General features: G+C 39.7%; 1 protein-coding gene across 2 annotated transcripts in view; it reads left to right on the forward strand.

Annotated features, from left to right (window-relative positions):
* Positions 1–3336: 3336 nt before the first annotated feature.
* Positions 3337–15028, forward strand: part of unc79 (unc-79 homolog, NALCN channel complex subunit) — a 40385-nt gene continuing 28693 nt past the window's right edge. The window contains exons 1-13 of one of the 2 annotated variants that reach the window (XM_026229236.1): positions 3337–3476; positions 5597–5717; positions 7495–7649; positions 8475–8645; positions 8852–8947; positions 9066–9121; positions 9204–9333; positions 11580–11644; positions 12749–12837; positions 13255–13295; positions 13637–13665; positions 13866–14095; positions 14355–14526. In XM_026229236.1, the coding sequence (XP_026085021.1) occupies positions 3455–3476; positions 5597–5717; positions 7495–7649; positions 8475–8645; positions 8852–8947; positions 9066–9121; positions 9204–9333; positions 11580–11644; positions 12749–12837; positions 13255–13295; positions 13637–13665; positions 13866–14095; positions 14355–14526 (1377 nt within the window). In that variant the 5' untranslated portion in view covers positions 3337–3454. Of the gene's footprint in view, positions 3477–5596; positions 5718–7335; positions 7650–8474; positions 8646–8851; positions 8948–9065; positions 9122–9203; positions 9334–11579; positions 11645–12748; positions 12838–13254; positions 13296–13636; positions 13666–13865; positions 14096–14354; positions 14527–15028 lie in introns of both variants that reach the window. The other variant, XM_026229235.1, reaches the window with a different exon arrangement.

Genomic DNA, 15028 nt, shown 5'->3' on the forward strand with positions numbered 1-15028 from the left:
TGGTCCTAAGTCCTCTTTTCAGATGAGAGCAAGTTTTGTATTTCATTTGGAAACCAAGGTCCTAGAGTCGAGGAAGGGTAGAGGGTAAGCTCATAGCCCAAGATGCTTGAGGTCCAGTGTAAAGTTTCCACAGTCTGTGATGATTTGGGGTGCAATGTCATCTGCTGGTGTTGGTCCATTGTGTTTTTTGAAAACCAAAGTCACTGCACACGTTTACCAAGAAATTCTGGAGCACTTCATGCTTCCTTCTGCTGTCCAGCTTTTTAAAGATGCTGATTTCATTTTCCAGCAGGATTTGTCACCTGCCCACACTGCCAAAAGCACGATGACCATGGTGTTGGTCACCAGACCTGAACCCCAGAGAGAATCTATGGACTATTGTCAAGAGGAAGATGAGAAACAAGAGACCAAACAATGCAGATGAGCTGAAGGCCACTGTCACAGAAACCTGGGCTTCCAGACCACCTGAAACTGATCACCTCCACGCCACGCTGAACTGAGGCAGTAATTAAAGAAAAAGGAGCCCCTTCCGAGTACTGAGTACATGTACAGTAAATTAACATACTTTCCAGAAGGACAACAAATCACTAAAAATGTTTTTATTGGTCTTATGAGGTATTCTAATTAGTTGAATTAGTCATGAATTGGTGGGTTTTTGTTAAATGTGAGCCAAAATCCGCACAATTAAAAGAACCAAAGACTTTAACCTGATAGATTGTATAGTGTTTTTAACAGGACACGTCATTACACTGCAGCTTTACAGAGTCTCATGCCTGTGCTGTCCAGCTGTCCACATTTATCAGTGTAGAGCTGCGTGATGATATAGTTTGTCTGCTGATGACAAACTTTATGTGAGAGCACGGTGTATGCAGATGAAGTTGGACATACTTATAATTGTAAGTTTGGGGTTATGAATTTAATATGAAGTGATATGGGATTATGAATCTGTAAGGTTTCAGTTAATAATATAATAAATATTTAGGCTCCTACAGTGTGCCAATGACAACTGCTGCAAGGAGCGAAAAAAAAACAAAAAAAACAGTCAATTTGATGTTGGCTAACTGACGGGGAATAAGCCATAGGGGAATTTAGGTGGCACTTCATCTAGCTATACAGTCAAAACACAATGATAGTATTTAAACACATGTAGGGTCAATTATAATAAGATTTTGTTTATATTTTTCTTTTATTTAAATGCTCTTGAAAAATAACAAAACGATGGTTGTGTGCTTAACTTTGTGATATCCTTTGGTATATCATATGTAATGTGTCAAAAAATACAAATAACATATTGTCAGGCAAGTGTAAAAGAAACCACTAGTCATTTACTTATTTTGAAACCTGCTGTTTAAAATAACATATTAAAGCACAGAAACGATTTGTTTAGAACAATACGTATAACGGTCGATCTGGTGTTCTAGTGTAGAGGATGAAGACGATATTTGATCAATCTGATTTGATGTCTTGAGTCCATGGTGTCTTGGTGAGTGTTTTGCCCTTTTAAGTGATGTAAATAAAATAAAATAAATAAATGTATGCATTTAGCAGACGCTTTTATCGAAAGCGACTTACAGTGCATTCAGGCTATCAATTTTTACCTATCGTGTCCCCAGTGGTGGAGAGTTCAGACATGTTATGGCAAGCCATTTTAACATTAAGTTTACATGCACGTCCTTAAGCCGATTATGCTTAATAAGCCAAAAGTGCACTTGGTCATGTAAATCCAGTAAATGTTTTCTTTTATCGGAGTAAGGTCATAAATGGTGTAAGCATAAACCGGTCACAACGGGTAGTTTTTTGCCTTACTCTGATTTCACACGGGATGTAAACTTTCTATTGGCTTATTGAAGAGTGCATGTGTGATACATGACAGAAATGCTTCGTTGGTGCAGATATAAGTGCATCTAGACCGAGCAAATGTCTTGCAGTAAAGAAAGAAGAAAATGCATCACTTTCATGACTCAGAAAATGATAAAAATGTGTTCTCATCTGGTGCAGCAGCAGTAGAAGTGTTTCAGTCACAATGCTGTGTTAATAACTGCATGAGAGGATAATATGCGAGCTGTAAGTTTCATGACATGTTGCAAGCTTAATTAAACATCACAACTGACAAATGTATGGAATACTCTGAGTCAGATACGCAAATGATTATATTTTGATGTCACTACAGGGAAATAACCTGATTTATTAATGAAGTCATTGTAAACGTAGCTTACTTGGGTTGTCTGGTTACTGATGTGCATGTAAACGGGGAAAACTGGTTATTTTAATATATACTAACAAAAAAAAAAAAAAGTTTTCTATCTGCTTATGTAAAAATAATAGTTTATTTTCTATGTGGTTTCCTCAAAAAAGTACATCCATCTCCTTGTTTCTGTTTCCTGTCTAATGTCTCTCTCCTATATGTTGCTGGCTCATTAATACTTGATTACTGGGCAGAAATGCTAATTTAAAAAGTACTAGTATCTACACTGTAAAACCGAACAGGGAATTGAATCAAATGAAATTAGTTAATTGCACTCAAATAATAATGAAAGTTAATTGGACTTAATTTAAATAAGTTCTATAAACTCAAAATTTTGTTGAAATAAGGTGAACTTCTAAGATTGAAGTCTTATTTAGTGTGTTTTTACACAAGATTCACACAGAGAGACACAAGTTATTACCTAAATGTGGTGTTATATTAGAATTTACAAAGGTTTCTGTTATGTCGGTTTTGTAGTGTTACCGCTGTGGTGAAGAGTAGAGCCTGTGGTTAGGCTGAGGATGGACTTCAGTGTATTTCCCACTTTATATGAGTTGAAAAATAGAGAAAATTTTGAGTGAATTACTCCCTAATTATAAGTTGAGAAATATTAATATTTATAAGATAACACTGAGATAATTTAAGGCAACTGGAAATGTAATTTAAAATTTTATGTAAAATTAAAACATTTAAAAACATCACTTAAATGTTTTTGTGTAACATTACAAAATATTTTTTGAGTTCTGTGAACTTATTAGGGTTTACAGTTATTAAGTTCAGGATATTAGGATATGGGTCTAGAAGTTACTAGTAACTAAAAAAATAAGTGATTTTATTTTCTTAACAAGAAGAATATAATTAAATACTAGTCACTATTAGAATAAGTGCTGGTATCTAATAAATAAACTAGTAACGTTATCTAATGAATAAGTAGTAGTAACTTTACAAAAGGCAGCTCCCTAAAGAATAATCATCAGTAGCTAAAGAATAAGCACTACTATCCTACTTAATGGAAAAGATACTTTGTATCTTAAAAATAAGTACTAGTACAGCTAATAGATTAAATGTTAAAACGGCTTGCCATACAGCGGTTCAGACGCGTCCTCTCTCTCCTGCGCTCCGCGTCATTCAGCTCGCACGCTCCGCTCCGTTCTGACGCTCGAGCCGCTGATATCTTCATTGCTTCATGAAACGAGGAGACTTTTTAACATGTCTACGAAGGCAGAGCAATGTAAGTATGACGACGCTTTCTCCTGTGTTATATATGGAATAATATATGAAATAAAAGATGGAATATATAGAATCTCGACGGGAGCGGCGTTGTTTCGGCAGCAGCCAGAATGAGCGCATATGTGTTGTGTGTAGACATAAATACTGTACAGTACGAAGGGTAGAAATGTTAGAGTTTTACAATAACAGCTTACAGTAAGTTTTCAGACTCAGATCATGATAATGTGTTGCAGAAGACAGAAGATGTGATGTATTTTTTCAAGGTCGAATCGTCAGGTCATCCCTGCAGTCAAACACAAGCTCGAGCTGTGGTGTAAACGCAGATGAACTGCAGGTGTGTGTTCATCTGATCTCACTGAAGGACAGGGTTATTTGGAGACATCAGTAGATGGTTGATGTCTGTGATGCTGGAGATGAGCAGTGCTGTCCGATAGGGGGCGACTCTCGCTTTCTGTCGGCTTTATTGACCAACAGTCTGTCCACCTGAAAAATAAGCATCCGCGCAAACTATAGCGAATTATAATATAAAACAATGCGAATGATTTGACTGATCGTTCATACTGCTATTCAAACACAGTCATGTAGTCCAGAACAGGTGCAGTGAAGCTTAAATCGAGCCCCTTCTGTTTGTGATGTGATCCCCATCATATGTAACACCTGATCCCTGTTCGACACATCATGCTTCACGGATCTGTGCTCAATAACATCAATCTAATCTGGTCTAGTCTCACGAACAAGATGTTATAACTGACTGTATATCATGCTGAGATGTAGATGAGCATTTAGTCTATAACTCAGCAGTCTTCGAGGGTTCATCCAGGTTTGTTCAGATCTGGCCTGTGGCCTGTGTTGTAATTATGTTATGGACTCATCATGGTAGCTCATAATGTAATAATAAAGCATCATTTATAACCACATAACCTAATAAATTACATACATAATGTGTACAACATGTAAAATAAATATTCATACATAGGCAACAATACATAAAAGATACTGTATTTCTTTACAATAGTCCATATTTCTATTTTAATCTAGATCATTACTCACAGAAAGCACAATGCCATTTTTCTTTACACAGAATTTGACCTTTTTAAAGCATTTTACATCACTAAGAATCAGAAATAATCTGTTGTCTTTAAACTTGCATCAGTGTCTGTTCCTCGCATGAACTCACAATACTTAGTAGATCGTCAGTATGGACAAGGGTTGAGATCGTGTTATGTTTAATGTCAGTTTGGAGCTTGACAGACACAGTCCCTGTTCTCTCTCATTATACAGAAAACAGATATGCAGACATTCACTGTTTTAACACAATGATTATTTTGAGCTACTTGTTTCAATGAATTGGATCATTTATTCAACCATTGCCACAATTATGAAACAAACTCTTTTTTTTATTTATTCTTATGCTACTCCAAATCCATCATTTTCCTTTGTGAAGTGATGAGGTCGCCGTGATTTTGCCAAGTAAGACATGTTCCTGGACCAACATTACTGTCCAATAAACAGACTTAACCCACTCCCTACCACTAAACCTGACCCCACTCATCATTTATTCCTCAAATCAGAGGGCAATGATAGCTGATTAACAAGTGTGTAGAAGCACCTAACCCTGATGGTTATCCTAAAACAGATGTTTGCTGAAAGGTTATCCCTCAGTTCTGATTGGTTGATTGGAGGATCGTGTTGAATTTGAGGAAGTGAAGAAGTCCCCTGCTGACAGCTCTGAGCTGGATCACTTCTGTCTTCCTCAGAAACGTCTGATCTTATTATTATCCCGTTGTAAGACAGAAAACAATGTGATAAGAGCTAAAAATTGAAGCAAAACATCTTCACCCAGTGTGAGAAATAAGAGCGTGCTCCAGGAGTCATCATGACACATCTGAGCTCCAGCGGTTCCTTCACTGCGTTCATCTGACAGTCCAAACGGTCTGGTGTGGAACAACTCCCTAGTTAGAAAACCTGTCTCATTTCTACTATAATGCGGTGAAAATACAGATGTCAGTTTGAGAGAGATGTTCACTACTGATTTCTTCATCAACAGCACAAAGCAGCAGCAGCAGTGGAGTGTTGAACACTATTGAATGTTAATTATGTGTCACTTTGCTCTTTGTTTAGTTGGCTCTAAGATTCGATACTTGCAAGAGTATCACAACCGTGTGCTTCACAATATTTACCCAGTGCCATCGGGAACAGACATTGCAAACACTCTGAAATACTTTTCCCAGACCCTGCTCAGGTAAGTGCACTACACTGGAAATATAGGTGAAACACTGCAAATGTTGCCTTCTAGTGATAGACAGGACTAGTTTCATGATTTCAGAGCAGATGAATGTCTCTTCTTCTATGTAAATCTGATCATTCCTATAGCCACTGAGACTTTAGAGCTCTATTTTATAATCAGATATACGCAGGAACCTCATGCATGCCAGAAGTACACATTTTGGATGAATTGTTTAAAGAGAAAGAGACTTGAACTGTATTTCAAACACTATCAGGGAAGTCCTGAGTCGAGTATTGGTTTTGTTTGTCCTTAATATTTGTCTTTTAAATGTCAGTAATTATAGTCAGACTCATGAGTTCATGTAATGTGTAAGAGCTCTTCCTCATGTTCACATATATCAGTAGAAAGAGTCTAATAAAGGTGCATGCTGGATGAAGTCTAGCATCTGAGAACAGTATGTAGTCCTGTGTATCTGTGATTCCTGTTATGTTTTTGTTTGTCACTGTTTGTGTGTTAAAGGATCTTGTTGTCATGAAGGGTTGATAATGAAAGCACTGTCAGTGATATCAAATACTGATTCCCACAGTATTCAGTGGGTTTGAGGTGTTTAGGGAGTTTTGAACCACCTCTCATTCCCAGCCAGACAGGGCTGACATGTGTAGCTTTGATAATAGACCGTGTGAGAAATACTGCACCATCCTGTTGTATGTAACGCACATCCAACTACGTTCTCCTCTCCCTCCAAGACCATCACAGACCAAATTACTGCTGAGGTAGAAGCTGACAGGGGACAGCAGACACAAACACCCTCCACATCCCTCCACAAACATGACACATTGCTTTCGAAACCAGTGTATTCCTTTTCCATTACAGTTCTCCCCAGCCGTAGACTAGTGACATTTCTGTTAGAACTGAAATCCATATGCCTGTCGAACCATTATTTCTCTTCCCCAAAATGATACTGAGGCAGTATCATAATGTATTTACATACAGACATTCTTTTTGACGGTGCAATAAACATGTGTTGTGACCAGGGAGCTTTTAGTCTAACCTCACATACATGTTTATTACTGGCTGAAGCATGTTTCTGAAGTGTCATCTCTGTATCGTCCTCAAAACTAATTATTTCGAGATTGCTTTCATCTCTGACAGCCCCTCCATTGCTCGATATTTCCCATGTGGCTCTTTGGCCTCCTGATTGGCCCGCGCCGCCTGTCCTCTGGGGATTGGCCGCTCGGAGGACGCGGCGCGAGCGTCTCAAAGCTCGTTCCTCTGGCGAAGTACGGGGCTGCCACTGAAAACATGCCATTTTTTATATTTTTGCTCCTTGTCACCAGATACGCATGAGATGCAGTGATCGTCGCCTGTTTCGCAAGCGCAAGCGCTGCTTGAGTTTCGGTCCAAATCAAAAGCCAGCTTTTCTTAAATGCATAGACAGTAATGGCACGTCCAAAGCAAATTCCAAAGTCTGTGGAGACACTGCATCCTATGTGGGGAATATCTGGGTTTGGTTCTTTTCTACTTACGCTGTCTCTGTAGAGCCATTTCAATGTAATGTGCTGTTTCTTTGTGTCTTTGTTGTCTCTTTTTTTCCCCTGTTCCCCTCCCTCCCCCCACCCCTCCCTCGGAGCAGCATCCTGTCCCGTACAGGCAGAAAGGAGAGCCAGGAAGCTTCCAATTTGGCCGTGCCCATGACCATGTGTCTTTTTCCTGTGCCATTCCCACTCACCCCATCTCTAAGACCACAAGTCAGTTCCATCAACCCTACAGTTACTCGATCCCTCCTTTACAGCGTTCTGCGGGACGCCCCGGCCGACCGGGGTGGTGGCACCCAGCAGAGTCGGGAGGTTCAGATCTCAGATTACCCCTCACTGGACTATCAGGGGCTCTATGCCACCCTCGTCTCCTTGCTTGACCTGGTGCCCCTGCTGCAGCACGGTCAGCACGGTGAGTCCTCCCGAAACACATCTCTGACCCTATCAGAGGAGAGACAGTATGACACGCATTGTAAAATACATCACTCCAAATAAGGATTGCTGCTAGATGGGTGCTGATTACCATCCAAACAAATCGCTCAGTCTTCTACCAATCAGTTCTGTCACGGCACACTGTCTGTCCAAAAATCATCATTCTGTCCTCATTCACTCCCCCTCATGTTGTTGTCTGCTGTGGAACATGAAAGAAGATACTCTGAGAAATGTCTCAGAAAAGTCAACAGTCAGGTGACTGGTTACTGATATTCTTGAAGTATCTTCTTTTGTGTTCTGCAGAAGAGAGTCATTCAGGTTTGGGAGCACATGAGGGGAATAAATGCTGACAGAATAAACTCTGTGAACTCTGACCTCTTTGAGATCCTCTGTGTTTCTCGGGAAATTAAAAGAATCTAAAAAATAGAACATTGCTGCATCTTATTAATCAGCCAATATTTAAAAGTCCAGTTTTATCTCTTCTATCTGTTGGCAGATAAATAAAATCAAGTATGCCATTAATTGCTTTCGTTTTATAATTACTTATCTCAACAATGTGCATGAGTCTTAACTTCTTCTATTTCTGTCATCTGTCATTTACCATAAAGAGCTTTGACTGGATAACCACATTATCACCGTATAGTAACATACAGTATACCCGTCTTTCATTGTGCAGCATCTGTACACAAATGAACACACAGTAACAAAGCTTTAAATGTCACTGTACTGTTCAGAGATGAGCTAGTAAAGCCGTATGCATCTCTAGAAGACATGATGCTCATTCGTTCATCTGTTTGTCTTTCAGATCTGGGACAGGCCATATTTTACACCACAACATGCCTCCTGCCTTTTCTTAGTGATGATATTCTCAGCACTTTACCCTACACCATGATCTCCACTTTAGCCACCTTTCCTCCTTTCCTGCACAAAGACATCATAGAGTACCTGAGCACGTCCTTCCTGCCCATGGCCATACGTGAGTACACGACTAACTGTATTTGTGTGAATATGAGAGATGTTTCTTCAAAGAAAGAGTCAGAGAATGGCTTCAGTATTTGAGCAATCACAGTTTGAGCTTCCGGTAGAGCACATTTCTGGTTTGATTAGCAGCAACCACTAATACATGCAGCACCATGTCACAATTGTGCACTGTACAGTAAGAAGATGATTTTTGTGTTGCAGTGGGTTCGACTCGGAGAGAGGGTGGCGTTCCAGCGTATGTCAATCTGTCTGCCTCCTCCATGCTGATGGTCGCCATGCAGTACACTTCCAATCCAGGTACATACGCATTTATCAGCCTGCAAGTAAGTTTCTTCTGATGTCAGTCTCTATAATAGTGTAGCTGTTTCCGTACAGAACGGGTCTGGGCTCTAACTGTTTCTCTGTTTGTCTTCAGTATACCACTGTCAGCTTTTGGAGTGTCTCATGAAATACAAGCAGGAAGTATGGAAGGTATGCTTTGGTTCTTTATGTCTTATTGGACATTTTTCCAAAAGCACTTTTCACTGACTCGGAGATCACTGTGTTTTTAAAGGATCTTCTATACGTCATATCCTACGGCCCATCCCAAGTCAAACCTCCAGCTGTTCAAATGCTCTTCCATTACTGGCCCAATCTGAAGCCTCCGGGTGCCATCAGTGAGTACAGAGGCCTGCAGTACACAGGTGAGGTGTTTGACTGAATTCGCCAAACCATGCAACAAATTGTTAGTTTCAGTCAACCAGGTCAAACAATAATGTCAGCATGTATTTCTAGCATCTCAGGATTGTGGTTTACATGCTCAAACACATTTAAATTCAGGCAGATATTTGCTTTGTGAATTATCCGTTCAGTTATATATTATTTTGGGTTGTTTATTGTCATCAATGTTTTGTTCAGTGAATGTGACAGGCTAGCATTGATTAGGTCTTAATAGATTAGGGACAGGGAATCTTGTTCCCTGAAAAAGGGGAAGAAAAATTAATATATTTGATATACAGCTAACTGTGGTGATGTTACCCATCCAAAGTGAACACACACATACCGTAAACACACACCCGGAGCAGTGGGCATCATTAATGCTGCGGTGTCCAGAGAGCAGTTGAGGATTCAGTGTCTTGATCAAGTGCACCTCAGTCGTGGTGTTGAAGGTGGAGAGAGCACCATACATTAACTCCCCCCACCTACAATTCCTGCCGGACCGAGACTCAAACTCACAAACTTTAGATTGCAAGTCCGACTCTCTAACCATTAGGCCACAACTAATGGAAAGGCATAACTTTAGGTTTGTCTGAAGAGATTATTGAGGTGCAGCATCTCATTCCTGCTTTTTCAGAGAACAGGGTTACAGTTTAATAACCTATCAAAAGCTGTGTGTGGGGAGGTACTGTATGTTTTAATATAGGTTTTAATATAGGTTTTTCATATATGGAAAACGGCCAATTTTATATACGTCAAATATTAAAAACCTATATCAATAATACAAAATTCTAGTATTGTGCAATAAACCGATTATGCAATACTAGAATGCAGAACAAAAGCACCTCAAAACAGAAACTCAAAGAGAAATGAAAGACTTTGACTTAACACAAGGAAAACTTTCTGTTCTTTCTTTTAGGGCTGCTCCGATCACAATCGGCCGATCGTTAATGCGCATCTCGTCAGTAAAGCCGGTTCTCTAATCAGCGGTTAATTCCATCAGGTGCTGATTTCACATAGAGCAGCTGTTACTACACAGAGCCGTTGTTAACTAAATAAACGCTGAAAATGAAGTGGATTTGCGCATCTTCTCTATTAACAACGGCTCTGTGTAGTAACAGCTGCTCTATGTGAAATCACGCACCTGATGGAATTAACCGCTGATTAGAGAACCGGCTTTACTGACGAGATGCGCATTAACGATCGGCCGATTGTGATCGGAGCAGCCCTAAAAGAAAGAACAGGGTTTCTGCTTGTAAACAAAAACATTTTATTCTAGCTTCATGAATTCTTTTTTAAAACACTTTAATGTCTTTCATAAAAAAATAAAGAAATAACATGTTGAACAAAAATCTGAAAAAAGACTATGAATTGGATTCAGAATGATAATCAAAACATAGACAAGTCAACCAACACCCCAAAGCTTGACTGTAATTATTACCTCTTCATTGGTCTGTTTTGATGCTGTTTCATGTCAGATGATCCTCTTACATGTGTTAGTATCTGGTGTTTCTTTTTTCTTCTTCACTTGTGTTGTGTTGTGTTTTTTTTGTAAATTCTGTGCAGACGATGTGTACTAGCGCCCTCTACTGTATAATAGTGGAAACATGGATTCTAGGAGTATAGCTCAAATATATTTATAATTTTTGTAAGTATAAGTCAAGTATACTTAAATGTCCTTTTAAACATATTTCTGAGGAGTACATAAAGCATGTTTCTGAGAAATACATAAAAAGTAAACTAAAAGAATACGTTCCTATTTGTAGTTTAAAATAGCACACTTGAATAAACTTCTTTTTCGTAAAGGACACAAACTGTATCCTGTATCCTCTTTCTATGATCCTTATGACCCAAAGAGGGATATTTGGCTGCCAACTTCCCTGAAAGAGGCACTAGTTTCGATACTTCAGTTTGCAGGTGGGGGTGTTAGATGTTTAGTGTCCTGAAACATTTGCAGAAAACTTACTCTCTGTGGGAATATCTCTGCAATGATTGTAGAAGCAGACAAACTGTGGGATGAATTTGAGAGAGGTTCACTGATTGACTGATAGTTCTGATGCAACTGTCCCATCTGATTCAGTCTGATTAGGTGAACTGGTGGAAAGATTCACAAAAAAGAACTGTACCAAATAATGATATGTTTACAGACTGGACATCACTGCTCCAGTGGCTTGAGACAGACCTTCTTCTGAAATGTAGACATTATTTGTGTGTTTTGTTCTTTACGTACCAGCCTGGAACCCCATTCACTGCCAACACCTGGAGTGTCAGAACTCTATTAATAAGCCGGCGGTGAAGGTACTGTGACTCTTTACTGCTGACATTCTTTCATTTAGTTCTTTTGCACTTATTTTCTTCGAAGTCTAATCAAAATGTTGTAGATATTGTGGGATTTTTTTAGGGAGCACATATTTCAGTGCACTGAAAGGATTTTGTGACTGAAGGTCTTTGCATACCGAGTCTGAAATGTTCACTGGTGTTTTTCTGTTTTTTTGTACCACCCTTTCCTATCTATCAAGATGCAATGATCGGATGTGAAAACGCAGAAAATCGAACCTGATCCAAAAAATTTTTAAACATGATTGACACAACGTGAGGCTGTATTTATTTTTACACATGCGAAAATGCACAAACACAAAAATGTAGGACTCCGTGTGCAAAGACCTTCAGACAATAACTTCAAAGCATACAAATGTCCAGAATAATTAAAAAAATACAGCCCAGGTACTGATTGATTGTCTTTATGTCTGTAAATATTTGCTCTGTGTAATGAAACATAGAAACAGAGCAGGAAGAGACATGCTGTAACTCAATTACCAGGAGGAACTAATGACCTTGTTACCTCTCGTCAAACACAGATACTGAGATCAGTGCATGCACAATATGCTGTTTATTTGAGAAGATATTCAAAACCAACAGATTGTTATCAGATCTAGTGAGGTTGTGAGGTAAAAATAATAATAATTATAATTATTATGACATGTCAAGTCAAGTCACCTTTATTTGTATAGCACTTTATACATTACTGATTGTGAGAAAGCAGTTTACAGTGTTGAACAGGGAAATAGTCTGTCAATAATGCAAGATGACAATAACATTCATTTTTCAGTTCATTTATGATTCAGTGATGTCATCATCCAGTTCAGCTCTCGTCCAATAGCGTCTGTGCAATCATCCAAAATTATGGTTCGCCCTGAGATACTTCTCAAAGGCAATATCTCATTCACACAACACTAAAATTGAGGAAAAGACAAAAAAAGGAGAAAAGAAAACAGATAGACAAATTATAATAGCTATGCAAAATACTCTAGACATAACTCTTGTATTTTACTAGTGTTTCTTGTACTGTTGGAGCCGTTGTGAGAGTGGGGAGTGACTGTGTCTCCGTCCGTGTGCTTTCAGATGTGTATTGATCCAACGCTCTCGGTGGCACTGGGGGACAAACCTCCACCGCTGTACATCTGTGAGGAGTGCAGCCAGAGGATCGCTGGGTAAGTGCTTCATTTGAGCGCTTCAGTGTGTGTCTGCTGCAGTACTGCAGTGAATATCTAGAGTCATCTGCTCAGCCTTCAGCTGTACATCTCACCTTAAAGGAGTCCTCTTTAATAAGGTCTTTTTATCTTATAATTGTGTTTAGTGAGGAAAGAAAATGAAACCCATGATTAAATTGTGTTTCTGGCTTATTTTGCTGATTTTGTTGTTTGTATCTCACTTTGGTAAACGTCCCTATTTAAAAAGAAAGAAAGACAGGGTGTTTGATGGGACAGAGAGACAGGAGCAGAGCGCAGGCTGAGAAAGAGCGGTCTGTTTGTCTCCCGTCGGTCAGCTCAGATTAGATGATCAGATCTTCAGCTAGAGAAGGAAATGTGAGCATGTGTGTGTTCCTCATCTTCTGGGATCTTCCACAGCGATCATGCTGAGTGGCTCGTCGATGTGCTTTTACCACAAGGTCAGTGGCACATCCTCCTTATAAAACTATAACTTCATACACTGGTGTATTACTCACAGGAATAGTCCACCCAAAAATGATAATTCTGTCATCCTTTACCATAAAGTTCAATTTGATATGATTAGTTAGCATGAACTATCAATGAACAGCTTCACAGCATTTATTAATCCAGACTAATGTTAAATTATACATAAATGATTGTTAATTCATGCTTGTTCATAAGAATGTAGATTTATGCTTGAAATGCTAGATGAATAAATGCTGTGAAAGTAAAGCTAACGTGTCTTATCTTATTCTTTTCTTGTATTATAACAATGCCCCTTATGATTTCATCCCTACAGCTGAAATTTCTGCTATATGTCAGAAGAAGGTAAGCCCGGTGTGTGTGTGTGTGTGTGTGTGTGTGTCCATGTCATCATCTCTAGGTCATCTATTATCAGCTCATAGCAGCACATTTCATCTATAAATGCTGTACGCATGAAGAGCCATATTCTGTTCCTCTGCAGCTGATCAGATGAAGTGTCCAGTTTCTGTGCTGCTCATCACGTGTTCATTGACCGTCTCTCACAGAACTGCAGCTCTCACGTCAGGCGCGCCGTCGTCACCTGCTTCTCAGCGGGATGCTGCGGTCGCCACGGCAACCGGCCCGTGCGCTACTGCAAGCGTTGTCATGTGAACCACCACAGCAGCGAGGTGGGGGCGTCAGCGGAGACGCACCTGTACCAGACGTCTCCTCCACCCATCAACACCCGCGAGTGCGGCGCTGAGGAGCTGGTGTGCACCGTGGAGGCAGTGATCAGGTGATGTGAAGAGGACACACTAGATATACAACACTAATACAGTGGCAGCACAGTCTCACCACAGCTGCATTTATGTTATTTATTCATTCATTCATTTATTATCAAAGCTGAATGTTCTACATCATTGTCATATGATCCTTCAGAAATCAGATATAATGATTTACTCTTTTTCAGAGCATGTGTCAAACTGAATAGCATGCATGTTAATATGAACTGAGCATAAATCAGTGTGATGTAATGTCTCTGTCTCGCGCCGCAGTCTGCTGAAGGAGGCAGAGATCCACGCAGAGCTGCGTGAGTTTGAGCTGAACCGCCGGCGTCAGATGGGTCTGTCTTCATCACATCACTCCCTCGACAACCTGGAGTTTGACAACAAAGAGGACGACCAGCACGACCAGAGACTGCTCAGTCAGTTCGGCATCTGGTTCCTGGTGAGAAGCGTGTGTGTGCACACTGTGACCCTTATGGTCAGATGACGTGCTTTCACACTCGGTCTGAACCCGAGTTCGATCGAGCAGGAATTAAATCCTCTGTGCGCTGATCAGGAAAGCGTGTGAGTGAACACATAAACACAGTTTGACTCATTCATACGTTATTAATGATACGTTATCCATGATTGTGAACTGATTGTGTTCTCATCAGAAGTGAACTGTACTCCAGACCACACTCAGGCACAGTTCAGAAAACAGCGTTCACATTATCCAAACAAACACGGGTTTGCACCAAAAGCTCTAGTGCGAAAGCCCCATAAAGTCCTGAACAAACTATGGACATTTCCAAAGTATCAGAAGACACATATTTGATGAATTCTGTATGTGTATTTCTGCTTCAATCTTATTGATTGAGAATAATGATAAGTTCAGCTCTTAAGTGAGATCATTCTGTGAGCGACCCAAGCCAGTAAATCCTGAATTCATTTTCTTGTTCTTTTTT

The sequence above is a fragment of the Carassius auratus genome, chromosome 42 (assembly GCF_003368295.1).
Source record: "Carassius auratus strain Wakin chromosome 42, ASM336829v1, whole genome shotgun sequence".
NCBI classification, from domain to species: domain Eukaryota; kingdom Metazoa; phylum Chordata; class Actinopteri; order Cypriniformes; family Cyprinidae; genus Carassius; species Carassius auratus.